Source organism: Conger conger, chromosome 12, assembly GCF_963514075.1.
Source record: "Conger conger chromosome 12, fConCon1.1, whole genome shotgun sequence".
Taxonomy (NCBI): Eukaryota; Metazoa; Chordata; class Actinopteri; order Anguilliformes; family Congridae; genus Conger; species Conger conger.
This window is the reverse complement of record NC_083771.1, coordinates 44,509,293-44,528,172: the sequence shown is the minus strand read 5'-3', so window position 1 is coordinate 44,528,172 and position 18,880 is coordinate 44,509,293. Positions and strand designations below refer to the sequence as shown.

At 45.7% G+C, this 18,880-nt stretch overlaps 1 protein-coding gene across 1 annotated transcript in view; it reads right to left on the bottom strand.

Moving 5' to 3' along the window:
* The window catches only part of LOC133141375 (uncharacterized), a 47,965-nt gene continuing 29,085 nt past the window's right edge, over nt 1–18,880 (bottom strand). The window contains exons 5-11 of the mRNA XM_061261900.1: nt 9,124–9,231; nt 6,890–6,967; nt 6,172–6,273; nt 2,029–2,097; nt 1,688–1,780; nt 911–1,009; nt 1–569 (exon numbers count right to left, since the gene is read on the bottom strand). Of these exons, the coding sequence (XP_061117884.1) occupies nt 286–569; nt 911–1,009; nt 1,688–1,780; nt 2,029–2,097; nt 6,172–6,273; nt 6,890–6,967; nt 9,124–9,231 (833 nt within the window). The 3' untranslated portion in view covers nt 1–285. The remainder of the gene's footprint in view (nt 570–910; nt 1,010–1,687; nt 1,781–2,028; nt 2,098–6,171; nt 6,274–6,889; nt 6,968–9,123; nt 9,232–18,880) is intronic.

Genomic DNA, 18,880 nt, shown 5'->3' with positions numbered 1-18,880 from the left:
TTAGACTCCAACAAACTCTTTTCTCAGAGACCCAGCGATAACGTTTACCAGCCTCAGCGTAACACAAATTACACAGAGTGCTGTGAGAGGAGGGTTTATCGAGGGTGTGGCCTGACTGCACTGAAATGATTACACCTGTGAGTAAATAGGTTGACAAGTCTGTCAAATGACCAAACCACCCTCCAGTGGTCCAAACCGGTACTGCACACAATTAAAGCAAACAGGATGCACCTGACCACAATTTGGAGTGCCATTATGGGTTATTGAGAGTAGATTGATAAACATTTATAAATTCTTATCAATTTTTGGCAATTTGATCCATTTAAAACTATATCTACAACACAATAAAGTGTGCAAAAAGGGAATGCAAACTTTGAATACTTTCTGAAGCCACTGTATCCACACACTTCTCACATCACCAAGGGGACAATCACCACAGATGTTTTCATTGAGATGCAAAATGTTTTTACTGTACTCACCTGCTTTCAGAAACACTTCTGTTGCTAGAGCAACTGAATTAATGACACTTAAGGTAGAACCAAACACGTACACTAGGATATGAGCTATATCTGAAAAGCAAGGAGGGCAGTTTGAGTATGCAAGTTAAGTAAAAATACCATGCTTGATTTTCAGATTAAATCGGTTTCTTAAGTACGTTTATTTACTTGAATAAAAATGATTCATTATGTACACTGATGTGTTAAATGTAGTTGTCATTTTTAATTATGTCACTCTATCCTGGTTTTTACTAGTCATACAGTTACTCCTGATACAGAAAAATAATTATAAAAACAACGACAAATAATTCAAATTGGTTGTTTATGTGGATAAAATAGGAATAAAAACCAGTCCGAAGTCTATCAAGCTCCACAATCAATGATAAAAAGGCATTTATCAAATGATACTGTACCCCATTCAACATCATCATAATCATCAGTGTTGTGTTGACAGGCCACTGTGGCAGTCAGGACGTAGAGGAATGCATAGAAACACATCCATACAGGGAGTTCTGCAGTAACACACATATCAGCTCATTAAAGTTGTGAACAAACCATTTTATTTTTACACTTTTTCTGCCCTATTTTTCATTATTCAGACAGGGAGAAAGCAGAGGATTTATCAGGAAGGAAGGTCGATAGGTAGGTAGGTGGTTGGGTAGGTAGTTAGGTAGGCTGGTAGGTATATTTATATAGCACTTTACAGTGATAAAGGGGAACTGGTCTCAACCCCCACTAGTGTGCAGCTCCACCCGGGTGATGCAATGGCAGCCATTTTGTGCCAGAATGCTCTCCACACAACAGCTGAGGTGGAGAGGGAGAGGGCACATTTTTGGCCAATTAAATCAGACAGGTTGAATAAAAACCAGGGTTTGGAATTTAACCGGGACAAAGAGGAACCGCCTACTCTTTGCAAAGTGTGTCAGGAGATCTCTAATGACCCCAGTGACCAAGACCTCGGTTTAACGTCTTATCTGAAAGATGGCGTCTCCTACAGCACAGTGTCCTCGTCACTGCACTGGGGCATGGGGGTTTGAAGACCAGGTCTACAGTCTGCTTATGTTGAGTAATAATGTAATAATGGGGGTGAGAAGTCTCTTTATGAAAACGTGCAATACATCAGGGCAGACTAAGCTTAATCAACAGGACCAAAAATTTGTAAATATCTCAACACAAACTAAATTCCATACCTTTCTCATTTTTCAAAATATTGCCCAGAATTGGAAAACTCAATGCAATATCAAGAATGACCCAAGGCAGAAGGAAGACTTTCTGACGCAAATCTGAAAGAAGGCCAAAGAAATCCTGCAATCAGCATGAAATCAGCAATTCATGACAAGATGAATCCTAAGAGCTGTGAAGAAAAACCCTAAAACAGCAGTCAGTGACATCACCAGCAGCCTCCATAGTGCAGGGGTGGAAATATCATAAGCCAGCATACACAGACGGCACTGCAAATTGTATGGATTCAACGTCCTCATTACAAATAAAAAAAGCCCTTCATCAGTACAATGTAGCACGTTATACTTACATCCACATTTGACCAGACATAATGTTACTCCAAAGGCAAGAAGCAGTAAAATTCTCACTGGAAACAACACTGAAAAACAGAAAGGAACACAATAAAGATGTGTTATTAACTGATGCTGGTGAATCCCTTTGCTTTAGGATATACACTCAGTGAACACATTATTACTGTCAGGGTTGGGAGGTAGTACCGGTTGTGGCCACCAGTTTATTATTTTCACCTGGGGCTCATTAGTGCCAACGGGGTGGCTACCTCCAGAAGGTATTAAGCCCTCTTTGGGTTCACGGTGTGGACGGACCACAAAAATCTAGAATACATACAAACTGCCAAAACACGCAACTCGCGTCAGGCCCGCTGGGCGCTGTTTTTTGTGCGTTTTTAGTTTATTCTGACATACCGTCCAGGGTCAAAAAACATGAAACCCGACGCCCTCTCCCGGGTGTTTGATAATACCGACAGGGAGCACACTCCTCAACCCATTCTCCCTAGAGATCAGATAGTGGCGCCAGTGATCTGGAAGGTTGAGTCGGCGGTACGAAGAGCGTCGCGCCTAGAGCCGGATCCAGGAGGGGATCCGCCTCATTGCCTCTTCGTGCCCGCTGGGGTCCGGTCCCAGGTGCTGCAGTGGGGACATGCCTCACAGCTGGCAGGGCATCCCGGGGTTCACCGCACCAGGGATTTTTTGTCCAGGCGGTTCTGGTGGCCCGGGATGGAAAAGGACGTTCGGGAGTTTGTGGCCGCCTGTTCGGTCTGTGCCCGCAGCAAGGGCTCGCACCAGCCTCCCTCAGGGCTATTACGGCCATTACCCATCCCGAGGCGTCCTTGGAGCCACGTGGCCCTAGATTTTATTACGGGGTTGCCGTCATCTGAAAGCAACACGGTTATTTTGGTGGTGGTCGATCGGTTTTCCAAGGCGGCTCATTTCGTGGCGCTACCAAAATTACCGTCGGCAGCGGAAACCGCACGGTTGGTGGTCGATCACGTTTTTAGATTACATGGTCTGCCTCAGGACGTGGTGTCTGACCGCGGACCCCAGTTCGCGTCTCGTTTCTGGCATGCGTTCTGCTCTCTGTTAGGGGCCTCTGTGAGTCTCTCATCGGGCTTTCACCCAGAGACCAATGGGCAGACGGAACGCACAAACCAGACGCTGGAGAACACACTCCGGTGTCTAGCCGCTGCTAACCCCAATTCATGGAGTCGCAAACTCATGTGGGCAGAGTACGCGCACAACACTCTGCGCAACGCCTCCACAGGGCTCTTGCCCTTTGAGGCTCAATTTGGTTACGCTCCGCCACTGTTCCCGGAACTGGAGAGGGGGGTTGAGGTGCCCTCCGCGGAGGCTTTTGTTCGGCGGTGCCGGGTCACCTGGAATAAAGTACGGGCTGCGCTCCTACGGGCTACGGCTACCCAAAAGAGGCTGGCCGACAGGCGTCGCCGGTCAGCCCCCTCCTACAGGGTAGGGCAGAGAGTGTGGCTGTCCACTCGGGATCTGCCATTGCGGGTCGAGTCCCGTAAGCTTGCTCCTCGCTACGTGGGCCCTTTCAGAATTATTAAAAAAATCAATCCGGTGACGGTGCGCCTCCAACTGCCCCGGTCAATGAGAATTCACCGCACCTTCCATGTCTCCCGCCTTAAACCGGTGCTGACAAGTGTGCTGGCCCCGGCGGAGGCTCCTCCTCCACCTCCACGGCTCATTGATGGGGGCCCGGCCTATACGGTGCGCCGCATCCTGGCCGAGCGCCGCGTGGGCAGGGGTAGACAGTACCTCGTGGACTGGGAGGGCTATGGCCCCGAGGAGCGCTCTTGGGTCCCCTCTAGGGACATTTTGGACCCAGAGCTCATCTGCGAATTCCGCAGGCGGGGGGCTGAAGGATCGTCTGGGGCCGCTCCTTAGAAGGGGGGTCCTGTCAGGGTTGGGAGGTAGTACCGGTTGTGGCCACCAGGGGTTTATTATTTTCACCTGGGGCTCATTAGTGCCAACGGGGTGGCTACCTCCAGAAGGTATTAAGCCCTCTTTGACCATCGACCAAAGGCTTTGGTGTCACTGTTCGCTCTGCCACCAAGCTGGTAAGCACACGGTAGACTTACGGTTAAATGAGTCAGGTATTGTGCTGGTTCTGGGTTTCGAATTTAAAAGAAAAAACTAAACGAAAAAAAAGGTAAGGAAGGTGTTCTGCTCGTTGTGTGTGTGTCTACACTGCGAACACCTTCCTGTAGGTTCTTTAGTTTTCTTTTCTCTTTTGTTTTTGGCTCGTGTGAGTCTGTGGGTGAGGGACGTTGTCCCCGGTATATATTTTGGTTTGTGCGTTTTCCGGAGCTGCGACTCACGGTTGTTTATTTTGTTTACCTAGTCTTTTTACTAGGTTGTACTTTTATTTTGGGGATCCCCGGTCCGGGGTTTCAAGGCTCGCCTTTTAGCCTTCTTTTTGGTTGTGTTATTCGCCCTGGTTTTTAAGGGTTGCTTTATTTTCATTAGCCGTTTTTTGGGGCTATTTTCTTTATTTGATCGGAGCTGTCTCCGAGTTGTTTTCGTGTCCTCGACCTCCCTGGGTTTAGTGGCGGACACGTTCGCGTGCCCGCTTACTAGGGATTACCCTTAGTCGCGCCTGGCTCTCCGCCATTCCTCAACCTCATAATTACGTATTTATTAGACTTATTTTTTCTGCTGTAGACTATCCATTTAATGTTATGATGCGTTGTGTGTTCAGAGATGCTCTTCTGCATACCACTGTTGTAATGTGTGCTTATTTGTGTTACTGTCACCTTCCTGTCAGCTTTGACCAGTCTGGCCATTCTCCTCTCACATCTCTCATTAACAAGACATTACTGTCTGCAGAACTGCTGCTCACTGGAGTTTTTTGCACCATTCTTTGCAAACTCTAGACACTAGTGTCTGTGCAAATCCGAGGAGATCGGCATTTCTGCGATACTCGAACCACCAACAATCATTCCATGGTCGAAATCACTTTGATCAAAACATAGATTTCCCCATTCTGATGGTTGGTGTGAACATTAACTGAAGCTCCAGACCTGTATCTACATGATTGCACTGCTGCCACACAATTGGCTGATTAGATAATCGCATGAATAAGTAGGTGTAATAAAGTAAATATGTTCCTAATAAAGTGCTTGGTGAGTGTACATATATTTTACATGTTAAATATAGTAAAACACCTCTATTACTGAGAGATCATCAGTTACACTAAGAATATCTATCCAATTCCCTTACACCAGGTTTATAGTTTATAATCTCAAACATGTTTGTGTTCATAGACCTTAACAACTTATAAGTGCAATTAACACATTTTTGCTGTTCGTCAATTAATTAAAAAAATGAGAAAAGAATGAAAAACCATGTTATTAATTGAAAAAACACGTACTGTGATACCTTTCATATATCTGTGATGAAGAAAAACTGTCCCCTTTTCATGTACAAATAGTGATCAAAATGTAAACAAATATAAGCCAATGAAATCAAGACTGTGTCTTCCATGGAAGTCAATCAACTTGTGCACACTCTGTTGTGACAGAGTTTTGGTATTCTTCAAGAATATGCCAGAAAAGCTATGGAGACCGAGAAGGCCGTTACATATGGAGAAATCCAGTGCCATGTGTCATGATCTGTGTTTTCTATATCTGTGGTTCTGTCCAAGTCCCCAGTGTTTCCCCTTTTGTTTCCCTCTGTGCTTTCTGTAGTCTGTTCATTCATGCCATTCATTGGTGCCACCTGTGTCCCACTTCTTGATTATCATGCACACCTTATTTCTCGTTTCCCTTCGTTACCTGTCTATTTAAACCTGTCTGTTCTGTTTGTTCTTTGCCAGATTGTAATGTGTTCGTGCCATTCTCTCCAGCTGATTCTCTGTCTGATCTGCCTGTGCGTCAACCCGTTTTGTGTACCTCAACCACCGCCTTTTGGATTCTCCTTCTGTTTGTGTTTGACCCGCTGTGTTTGGACTTTGTTTGGATTCCCAGTTTGTGACTTTGGGTTTTGTTTTTGTTTATCTGCCTGTTTGGACTATCTACTTGTTATCAAACTTTTGCCTGTGACCGTGACTACGTTTTGGCTTTCCTTTGCTGTGTCTGTTAGCCCTGTATGTAGTAGGTATTTTTTGTTATGAATTATTTAATAAAAGGGAAACTTACCCAGTGCAATAAAAAATGGAATACGCAAGAAGATCAAAATGCACGCTGATTGGGCAGTGATGGCGAATTGTAGCAACAGAACCACAAGGAGAGGTTTTGTCCCTGTAAGCACAGAAAAGAACGGTGTTTGACACGTCTGGTTACAAAAGCATGTGGACACATCTCAGTCTTGCCTTTCTGCTGCACAAATTAACATCACTAGGTCAGATGTGCATTTGGTCATGCTGTATAGGGACAGGTGGAACAGTTACGTGCAGAAGCATAAACATGAGAAACAGATGGATATTAATGAGAAATACAGGATTCCACTCAAACATTAAGCACTGTGCTACAGGACTGCATTGATAAAGTAAAAACTGAATGTGATTCTGGCGTTTTCCAATTTAAAGGGACTACACTAACAAATTTCAAATTATGCATAATTTGCATTACCGTTCAATTGCCATACTATGCCTACCATAGTAATGCTTAACTTACCATGCCTACACTATAAACCTTCACCTTACCTATCCTATTTACCCATGCCATATGTTAGGAATCCCTCCATCTGCTGGGAAACGTACAGATCAAATTTAGCCTATCAGGTGCTGGTCAAACCGTAACGCTCCTAATTAGATTTCATTACAGAGAGATTCCTAACCTAAGGTGTGTGCTGTGGGCCTAATGAAAACACAGAAAACCAAAAGGGCACAGGACACCATTTCCACAGGTCACTCACCTCTGTTGAAAAACGCCCACCTATTCCTGCAAGGGCCTATTACGCACAGCACTGAGGACCCTACGCAGACAGCAGGTCCTGTGGCACAGGATAATCCAAAAACGTAGTGTTTATTCCAAGTTCAAGCCAAGACAACACCAAAAACAGCAAGCAAAAGAATAGTTGGGAACACAAGCATAGGGTCAAAATCCAAGTAATCAAAAGGCTAAGGTACAAAAGGGCTAAGGCAGGAAATCCGGCTGTTTTCCGGCATCCTCCAAGAGGGCCCACATCACTCCGCTGCTAAAAAAGCCCACCCTGGATCCCTCCATCATCCAGAACTACCGCCCGGTATCTCTTCTTCCTTTCCTTTCTAAAACTATAGAACGAGCCGCTTCTACTCAACTTTCTTCCTTCTTTTCTAACAACAACCTGCTAGACCCCCATCAGTCTGGCTTCAGATCGGGCCACTCGACAGAGACTGCGCTCCTCTCCGTCAGTGAGTCACTTCATGCCGCACGAGCAGCCTCCCTCTCCTCTGTCCTCATTCTTCTAGATCTCTCTGCTGCCTTCGACACTGTGGATCACTCCATCCTCCTGTCTGCCCTGTCAGCAACGGGCATCTGTGGCACAGCCCTGGACTGGATTGAGTCCTACCTCTCTGGTCGCTCCTTCCAGGTTGCCTGGGCTGGTTCGGTATCGACACCTCGGCCCCTCGCCACAGGAGTTCCCCAGGGCTCAGTCCTTGGCCCGCTTCTTTTTTCTCTCTACACTCGCTCCCTTGGCCCTGTGATCACTGCACATGGGCTATCCTACCACTGCTATGCGGACGATACCCAACTCTTCGTCTCGTTCCCGCCGTCTGATACGCAGGTTTCAGCCCGTATCTCTGCTTGCCTGAGGGACATCCAGAGCTGGATGGACAACCACCATCTAAAGCTCAACCCAGGTAAAACTGAAATGATATTCATCCCTGCTAATACCTCTCCCCATCTGGATCTCTCCATTTCCCTCGGGGATACCACACTCACGCCGTCACCCAGTGCAAGGAACCTCGGCGTGGTGATGGACAGCAGACTGTCCCTTTCCGAGAACATTGCGGCGGTGACCCGGTCTTGCAGGTTCTTCCTATACAACATACGGAGAATCCGCCCCTTTCTCACCCCCTACTCGACCCAGCTCCTGGTCCAAGCAATGGTTCTGTCCCGCCTGGACTACTGCAATTCCCTCTTGGCTGGCCTCCCAGCGTCTGCCATCAGACCCCTCCAACTCATCCAGAATGCAGCAGCTCGTCTGGTCTTCAACCTTCCCAAATACTCACACGTCACCCCCCTGCTTACTTCCCTCCACTGGCTGCCTGTCATGGCTCGCATCAAATTCAAAACATTGGTGCTAGCCTTCCAAGCAGTTAAAGGGTCTTCCCCAGCTTATCTGCAAAAAATCATCAGACCCTACACCCCTGCCAGACCTCTTCGTTCAGCCTCCACAGGCCGCTTGGCACCTCCCCCTCTCAGAACCTCCACCTCACGCTCACGACTACTGTCTGTTCTGGCTCCACGGTGGTGGAACGAACTCCCCGTTGAGGTCAGAACTATAGAATCCCTCCCCACCTTCAAGCGCAAGCTGAAGACACACCTCTTCAAACAGCACCTCTCCCCATCCCTCCCTACCTCCCTGTGAACCTTAATTGTTGTCTCTGTGACTTGTGTATCAGTATTTTAGTTGGCTAGGTAAGCAGTGTTTGGATAGTTAACTTTGGTGACTTTTGCTCTGTTTGTTTGTTTGTTCAAAAAAAAAAAAAAAAAAAAAAAAAAAAATGGCCCTTGTCCTTATCTTTGTTGTACAGGTAGCAGTTGAAATTGTACTTACCTCTTGGGTCTTTCAGCGAACTTATCCCTGGTTATGGGTATGCACTTTGTTGTACGTCGCTCTGGATAAGAGCGTCTGCCAAATGCCAATAATGTAATGTAATAATGTAAAATTAATTCTGATTGAAAAAAAGAAACAAACAAAAAACCACGCAAAACAAAATCCTTGTGCACGGATGAGGGATCCCACGTGCAGAAATCTTGCCTATTTGTAACACATAGCAAGTCAATTTTATTAAATAAACATACTTATTTAAGGCAAGGTTTGCACTATTTCATAATGCTGCAATATATCCCACTGGACATTTGCAGCCAATCACTGATAGTAAGAACATGAATGTGAAACATATTTTACAATATTGTAAAATGAAAAATGTATATTCTTACCGGAAACGCACAGTGCTATTAATCCAAATAATAGCAATCCTCCAAAACATACTCCAAGCAATACTCTATTGTCTGTTGTAGAGTCTGTAAATACTGGCTGAATATCAACTGATTTGAAAAGAATTGAGAGATAATGAAATTGTGCACAGAACACTGACAGAACATTACAACAAAGGACAATGTAAAAATGTCCAGAAATTCAGCAAAAGTTTGATTACCTTTCTTACACTGACCATAATGTCACGATTAAAATGAAAAAATGCTCCATATACTCAGTATTTATTAACGTTAACACCCTCAAGTTTTCGCTCAGGGCAATAAGATCCTTGTTACAGACATTTCCAAAAATAAATTTCAAAAACAATTATTGCCAATTATTACATATTATACAATTATTCATGTATCATGTCAATTGTAGCCAATCAAGCATTTTAATGGAAGTTAAAATGAATAAGTGAATCATTCTTTGGTGAAAGACATGGAATATACTGCACATTCTACACATTTGAACATTAGGGTCATCACGGCTGGGAAGCTGTATAAATATACAGTCTCTTCAAACTCCAGAAACCTTCATATTTATCCTCAGAACAATATTTATAATTCACCTCCTCTCCCATACATTATTATCTAAAGGAACTATGGTAGTCTTTTTCAGCGTTTTTTTTTTTTCACGGTAGACAGCAAACCGGATGTTATTATAGTGGATGAAATCACCGTGGTACAATTTGATTAGGACGGCAAAGAACTCCATCCATGGCTATTGTAGGAATGTAGTCCTTTGTGAAGTAAAGCTTATAGTCCAAAATTCATTTCAATAATAATTCATTAATACAGCAAAATAGTCTTGATTACAGTATGAAACATACCAAGTAAAAGCAAGGTAGGGCAGTTACAAAGAAGTGTTGTGTGGCTACAAGCTTTATACCCCACAATGCAGGTTCCTGTCCCTGATTGGGTAATAGACATTGTTGCCTATGTATGTGATGTGGAAACTGTTCATTGTCACCAAAGCAAATCAGTAAACCCCCATATGGTTGAGGTGTTAGGTGAGTATCTAGAACACTGAAGCAGGACATTTATTTTTCCATCCATTCATTATCTTAGCCCGCTTATCCTGAACAGGGTCGCAGGCGGGCTGGAGCCTATCCCAGCATACATTGGGTGAAAGGCAGGAATACACCCTGGACAGGTCAGTCAATCACAGGGCACACCATTCACACCATTCACTCACACACTCATGCCCACGGGCAATTTAGACTCTCCAATCAGCCTGACCTGCATGTCCTTTGGAAAATGAATATTTGGAAATGAAAAACATGTTCTTTTATACTAACACACACAAAGAAATAAACATATATATAATAAAGTATAGGGTGCCTAAGACTTCTGCACAGTACTGTATATATTATCCCACACCTGGAGAGGGCCCTCAAAAATTCCAGTCGAATGGGGGACCCTAACTACAACCCTGCTACCAAAATAATCTGGTCTACTTCAGCAAAGCCATACACAACTGAAGGAATAATAAATTATTCAAATGTTAAAAATCATCCCGACAACTTGTTTACATTTTAAACCACGTCATATAATAAAGAAAATGATATTCATGGATGGTGCAGTGGGTAGCACTGCCGCGTCACAGCAAGGAGGTCCTGGGTTTGAATCCCCGTCGGCCGGGGCCTCTCTGTGCGGAGTTTGCATGTTCTCCCCGTGTCTGCGTGGGTTTCCTCCGGGTACTACGGTTTCCTCCCACAGTCCAAAGACATGCACGTTAGGCTGATTGGAGAGTCTAAATTGCCCGTGGGTATTTGTGTGTGGGTGAATGGTGTGTGTGCCCTGGGATAGACTGGCGACCTGTCCAGGGTGTATTCCTGCCTTTCGCCCTGTGTATAGGTGGGATAGGCTCCAGCCCCCCTGCGACCCTGATCAGGATAAGCGGGTTCAGATAATGGATGGATGGATGGATGGATGGATGTTATCTAGGATACACCGCACAGATACGATCACATCCCCCAGCAACACGAACGGATCTAACGATCCGGAGAGCGACATGGCTTCAGTTGGTTTGATTAAAATCAGATCATATTTCAAAGTATAGCAAATTGGCCCAAATGCAAAAAAAATGAAATGGATTTTACAGTCTGAAGGCAATAGAAACAGTCAGAGTGTGTAGTGTGTCAAATTCCCTATTTCACAAAATTGTGCTCTTAAGATTCTGAAAAATTGCTTGTTTGTGTCAATGAACCATTCATATCTTTTAAATATCATCACAAATAAGTGCACTCACAGTTCCCTTGCCTCAAGCTCCCATAATTCATTGCAGGCACTATACACTCACTTAGCACTTTATTAGGAACATTTTTACTTTATTACACCTACTTATTCATGCGATTATCTAATCAGCCAATTGTGTGGCAGCAGTGCAATCATGCAGATACAGGTCAGGAGCTTCAGTTAATGTTCAAATCAACCATCAGAATGAGGGAAAAAATTGACTTTGACCGTGGAATGATTGTTGGTGGCAGACATGGTGGTTTAAGTATCTCAGAAACTGCTGATTGCCTGGGATTTTCACAGAATTCACAGGTTTGCAAAGAATGGTAAAAAAAAAGAAAAAAAAAGAAGAAAATCCACTGACAGAAACGCCTTGTTAATGAGTGATGTCAGAGGAGAATGGCCAGACTGGTCAAAGCTGACAGCAAGGTGACAGTAATGCAAATAACCACACATTACAACAGTGGTATGCAGAAGAGCATCTCTGAGCACACAACGCATCATAACTCTACGTGGATAGGCTACAACAGTAGAAATCAAAAAAATAAGTCTAATAAATACCTGATGTTCACTGAGTGTAAATTCATAAAAATGAAATAAGCTATTTGATAAGACTACTACCATAATAATGGTAAATAACAATATGTGGATTTGACTAGGTGCAGAGTATTCTTCCATCAATTCCCAGTCCATTTGTGCATATTTAAATATACTGTATATATGTATATATTTCATGAAAAATACTGCAAAATACAGCAAGAGCTGCATTTTATCATACATTTAGTGGGAAATTATATGAAGTGAGTTCACACCTACCTTCATTTTGTATACATCGAAGAACAGGAATGCTGATAAAAACTGCAAAAACTGCAGCAGCCATAGATAAAACCAGGGTGCCTATACGCCAATTGGAAAAACCTGTGACAAAGAGTTCAATGAATCAAAGGCTGAACAGAAGAACGTCAGGTGGCATTGTTGGAAAAGGCATGATTTTGTCCTATTTCTTCTTCCTCTGTAAGGAAAATGTGTTTTTACAAAAACTTTTTATTGTCAAACCGGCAATGTAGCATTCTGTCAGCACAGTGAGGACTGAGTAAAATATTACATTACTTTACATGGCATTTAGCAGACGCTCTTATCCAGAGCGACGTACAACAAAGTGCAGATCAAACACAAGTACAAGTGCGAAGAGGACCTGAGAGGACAGTACAGTTCCGAGTCCTAGTGTAAACATACAGATATAATCGGAACCTTTGAAGAATAAATATGCTGATGTTCTGAATCCAGTGGTTATAAAGACAGGAGTCTGTTAACAGTGTATAGTTATGAAAAATGGGAGTGGCTTAATGACTATTTGCAGATTGCATTTGTATGTTTCTTGACTTTTTCCCCAAAAACATGTGAGAAGATATGAAGTTGTGGGCTCAAAACGCAGAAGAGCTTAGAAGAGCTTGTCACAGAGGAATAGTCAGGTAAATAACATCCTGAAGTCCGATATACCAGCCTTTCTTCAATATGTCAGCAGGCCTGGGATTGGGATCTATCCAAGTTGTAATTGAGTGGTAGAGACAGCTCTCCAGGTAATGTTTTGTGTTGGATGGTTTCTAGTTTAATTTTGGGATGTTTGCCTTTCCAAATAAAATTTTACATCAAAGTAGCTCTGAAAGTTGTTTCGGGCATTGAACTGGAGTGAGGGATGGATATGAACACCAAGGCTTTAATTATCCCCTCCAAGGAATCGCCACCTTAACGTGGTGGAGGGGTTTGTGTGTCCCGGTGATCCTGGGAGCTAGGTTGTCGGGGGCTCTGTTAGCCCCCAGTAGGGTCTCCCAAGGCAAATTGCTCCCGGGGGAGGGGCCAGACTAAGAGCGATTCAAAGACTCGATGATACGGCCACACAATGACCCAGTTACCTCGCCTGGAAAAGGTAAACCGGGGCCCCCTTCTGGAGCCAGACCCGGGAGGGGAGCTCGTCGGCGAGCGTCTGGTGGCCGGGCCTTATCCCATGGGGCCCGGCCGGGCACAGCCCAAACTGGTCACGTGGGGTCGCCGCCCTGTGGGCTCACCACCTGCAGGGGTCGGCATCGGAGTCGGGTGCTTTGCCCAACGGGCAGTAGGCAAAGGTGGGGATCTGGGCGTGCTGATCCTCGGCGTCGCAGACTGGTTCTGACTGGTCACCTCTCTGGTGGGGAAGGAACCGGAGCTAGTGCGGGAGGCAAAACAAAGCAGTACCAACTAGATATAGTTGGGCTCACCTCTACGCACAGTACTGGTTCCGGAACCAAATTCCTGGAGAGGGGCTGGACTCTGTTCTTTTCTGGAGTTGCTCAAGGTGAGAGGCGCCGGGCGGGTGTGGGGATACTCACAAGCCAGCAGCTGAGCGCCACTGTGTTGGAGTTCCATGGCCTGCCTGATCTGAACCCGAGCGGTGTCTTGTTATTGGACTTCTGTGCTGGTCATGGATTGTCGATAACAAACACCATGTTCGAGCATAGGGTAGCTCATAAGTATACTTGGTACCAGAGCACCTTAGGCCAAAGATCGATGATCGACTTTGTGGTCGTATCATCAGACCTGCGGCCGTATGTCTTGGACACTCGGGTGAAGAGAGGAGCAGAGCTGACAACTGATCACCACCTGCTGGTGAGTTGGATCAAGTGGCCGGGGAGGCTGCCGGACAGACCTGGTAAACCCAAACATGTAGTGAGGGTGAACTGGGAACGTCTGGCAGAGGCCCCTGTTCGCGAGGTCTTCACCTCCGGAGGAACTTCTCACGCATCCCGGGGGAAGTTGGGGACATGGAGTCCAAGTGGGCCATGTTCAAAGCCTCCAGGCAGCAAGCAGGAGCTGTGGCCAGAAGGTCATCGGTGCCTGTCGGGGCGGCAACCCAAGAACCCGCTGGTGGACACCAGCGGTGAGGGAGGCCGTCAAGCTGAAGAAGGAGGCCTTTCGGGCTTGGCTGGCCCGGGGGTCCCCTGAAGCAGCAGACAGGTACCGGGTGGCCAGAAGGGCTGCGGCTTCGGCAGTCGCTGAAGCAAAAACCCGGGTATGGGAGGAGTTTGGGGAGGCTATGGAGAAGGACTTTCGGTTGGCCTCGAGGAAGTTCTGGGAAACTATCCGACGACTCAGAAAGGGAAAGCAGGGCTTGTGTCAGGCTGTTTTCAGCAGGGGAGGAGAACTGCTGACCCGGACTGGGGATATTGTTGGGCGGTGGAAAGAGCACTTCGAGGAGCTCCTGAACCCGAACAACATGTCCTCTGTGGAAGAGGCAGAGCCTGAAGACTCGGGGGAATCTGCACCGATATCCCTGGCGGAAGTTGCTGAGGTAGTCAAAAAGCTCCTCAGTGGCAAGTCACCGGGTGTGGATGAGATTCGCCCTGAGATACTGAAGGCTCTGGACATTGTTGGGCTGTCTTGGCTGACACGCCTCTTCAGTGTCGCGTGGAGGTCAGGGACAGTACCTGCAGAGTGGCAGACCGGGGTGGTGGTCCCGGAGGGTGTGCTCCAATTATCGGGGTATCACACTCCTCAGCCTCCCTGGGAAAGCTTACTCTAGGGTTCTGGAAAGGAGGCTCCGACCAACGGTCGAACCTCGGATTCAGGAGGAGCAATGTAGCTTCCGTCCTGGTCGTGGAACAGTGGACCAGCTCTTTACCTTGGCGGGGTTGCTGGCGGGGTCAGGGGAGTTTGCCCATCCAGTCCACATGTGCTTTGTGGACTTGGAGAAGGCTTTCGACCGTGTCCCCCGGGGAACCCTGTGGGGTGTACTGTGGGAGTATGGGGTACCGGGGCCTTTGTTACGAGTCATCCGGTCATCCGGTCTCACCAAAGTGAGAGCTGTGTCTGCATTCTCGGCACAAAGTCAAGCACGTTTCCAGTGGGTGTTGGACTCCGCCAAGGTTGCCCCTTGTCACCGGTCCTGTTTGTGGTACTCATGGACAGGATCTCAAGGTGCAGCCGAGGTGAGGAGAGTGTCCGGTTTGGTGACCTCAGAACCGCATCTCTGCTTTTTGCGGATGATGTGGTTCTGCTGGCTTCATCGGACTGTGACCTTCAGCACCACTGGAGCGGTTTGCAGCCGAGTGTGAAGTGGTCGGGATGAGAGTCAGCACCTCTAAGTCCGAGGCCATGGTTCTCTGCCGGAAAACGGTGGATTGCTCCCTCCAGGTTGGGAGCGAGTCTTTGCCCCAAGTGAAGGAGTTCAAGTATCTCAGGGTCTTGTTCACGAATGAGGGTAGAAGGGAGCGTGAGATCGACAGGCAGATCGGTGCAGCATCAGCAGTAATGTGGGCGTTGCACCGGACCGTCGTGGTGAAGAGGGAGCTGAGCCGGAAGGCGAAGCTCTCGATTTACCGGTCGATCTACGTTCCAACCCTCACCTATGGTCATGAGCTTTGGGTAGTGACCGAAAGAACGAGATCATGTATACAAGCGGCCGAAATTAGCTTCCTCCGTAGGGTAGCCGGGCTCAGCCTTAGAGATAGGGTGAGGAGCTCGGACATCCGGAGGGAGCTCGGAGTAGAGCCGCTGCTCCTTCGCGTAGAAAGGAGCCAATTGAGGTGGTTCGGGCATCTAATCAGGATGCCACCCGGGCGCCTCCCTTTGGAGGTTTTCCGGGCTCGTCCAACTGGGCGGAGACCCCGAGGTAGACCCAGAGCCCGCTGGAGAGATTATATATCTCTCCTGGCCTGGGAACGCCTCGGGATCCCCCAGGAGGAGCTGGAATGCGTTGCTGGGGAGAGGGACGCCAGGAATACCTGGCTTTGCCTACTGCCACCGCGACCCGGCTCCGGATAAGCGGGTGACGATGGATAGATGGATGGATGGCTTTAATTATTGCCATATGTGAGGGCAGGGCATTTTTACTTTACTAGTTAAGGGGCATCATCGCAGATTTTGTACAGTTTATCGAGCAATGTGTAACATTTCATGGCCGCAACCTTTGCTTGTACTGTACTGTACTGGTTGACAGACATGTCCTAGAACTCTACTGATTAGTAAAAAAATCCTAAATCTCCCCTACCAACCCATGGTGAAGTGTCCTTAACAAAAAAAAAAAACACAACAATGATCTTTGAACAAATTTCAGACTGAAGTATAGACCTATAGTTTTATAACTTCACCAACACATTGCTTCATGAAGATCTTTCATGCTCAGTACACTGCAATATTGTTGTATGGTTTATGGATGGCTGACATTATTTACACAAATCTTTTGCTTGACTGAAATGTTTTAAGAATTAGTATTTGAATATTAGACAGTAATGACAAAACATACTGGATGAGAAATATGCTTATTTCACTATTATAACATTACACTATGTTTTTTCCCCTTTTCTGATAAATGTAATATTTGGAATGAATTAGTATGTGATCACAGTCCTTACCCAGGTTTTGTACGTATGTCGTTGCATTGATTGATTCTCTGTCTGTATGGACTATGCACATGAATTCCCCTCTGTCTTCAGTTTTTACATCCCTCAGTTTCATTGAGAAGTTGCCTTTGGGAATCTCCTCAATGAAGAACTCAGCACGCCCTCTGAATCTCTCAGGCTGTGACTCCGGTCTGTACCGCCCCTCCATAAACAGCAGCACCTGGATTTCTTCATTTGTCTTCATCCACTCGACTTCTAACTCTCCAAGAGGAACATGGGTGTCCACTGAGCAGTTCAGAATCACATCTTCACCAGCATATGCAAATATGGGCACCTCTGCACTAGTCACCACCAGCCATTCTGAAAAATGCAAGTAACCTTTTTTTGCTATTTGGTTGTGGCAAATTTCACCTTCATGCTCCATTATGCATGTAAAATAATACTTCCTGTTCATTTTATTTTCAGCAAAATGCCAATTCAGTTTGTTGTCTAATAAATTGAATGCACCATTGAAATAAGTAGTCTGTAGCCTAATGTAGCCACAATAAGCCCCAGTGTAGCCACAATAAGATCCACGCAGCTGTTGGGCACTTGAGCAAGGCCCTAACCCCGCATTGCTACAGGGGGCATTGTCCTCTGCTTAGTCAACTGTAGGTTGCTTTGGATAAAAATGTCAGCTAAATAACAAATTATTATTATTATTATTATACTTCTCAAAATGTTAGACCGCCTGTATAAAAGGTGGTGGGTCTACTTACCAGTATCTATTGTCACATTTGCTTCACTAGACTCGCGTTCAGTGTGAACTACACACTTGTACATCCCTCTGTCTTCAGTGGCTACATTCCTAAGCAGCAGAGAGAAGTTTCCTTTGGAGATTTCTTCAGTGAAAAACTCGGCCCTGCCGCTGTACGCTGGGCTCTGTGATTCTGTCCGGATCTTTCCTCCCAGGAACAGATGCACCAGGCTTCCAGAATCCCTCATCCACTGCACCTCCAGCTCATGCAGAGGTATTGGGGTATCCACAGAGCAGGGCAACGTCACAGACGCCCCCAGCTGGACAAGTAGTGGCATCGCAGGACCACGCACTGACAAACCTGAAACCAAAACAGATCACTTTGAAATTCCGTCAGAATGCGTGCACTGCAAAAACCTAGAAATTCCTTGGTATTCGTTTTATTTCATTAGCACGTTATGAAACGAAAAATAATTTAGAATATATGTCACATCGCAATAGGATACATTTGTTCTGTTAATCTGGAAAATAATGAAAAATGAAACTGAATTATTTCGGAAATAATAATGTCGGAATCGAAACGTTTTTAAATCCGTAGGTTAATACTCTGTCGACATACAGAGATGATTAATTCCAGAAAATCCGAAAAAATTCGTTTAAACCTGACATATTTTTCTTAAGAAACACCAGATATCGCCGTACTATGACCTGTCAATTACCTTCAGTCCTGATAGCGCAAATCAGCGACAGAAACCACGAGAGAACTCTCATCTTGATCTTCATCATTAGGTCTACATAAGCCTGGCCAAAATGCGTGGAGTATTATAATTTAGCGAGGCTAATACAAACGAATTTGGGACATTCCAATAACGCAAGACAAAAATATTATTTTTACTTATACTTTCACGTGTATGGCTCCCGCGCCTTTAGTACATGTAACACACACACACACACACACACACACACACACACAAAAAAAAATACTAGTATACCTGCAGACCGATGAGCAGGAAGTAAAGCTGGGTGTATACTTGAACAACAGGAATAACTAGGGAACATAGCTCAGCAATTTTAGCATCGGCATAAGCATAGGCCAAGTCAGTAAAGTTGTCATCGGCATGTCATAAACTAGAAGAGAGGCATGATTAGACTATCATTTAAATAATAGAATGTGTTATTTAGCTGGTGCTTTTATCCAAAACGATTGAGAGTCAATTACATTTAGTGGGGGCCAATCCCCCCTGGAGCAATGTAGGGTTGGGGGCCTTGCTCTTTTTTACATTTTTTATTGTGCAATAAAGTGCAATACAGGGCCACAAAATAATCAGACATTCAAAACAGAAAAGAACCAAACAAACAAAATAAACCA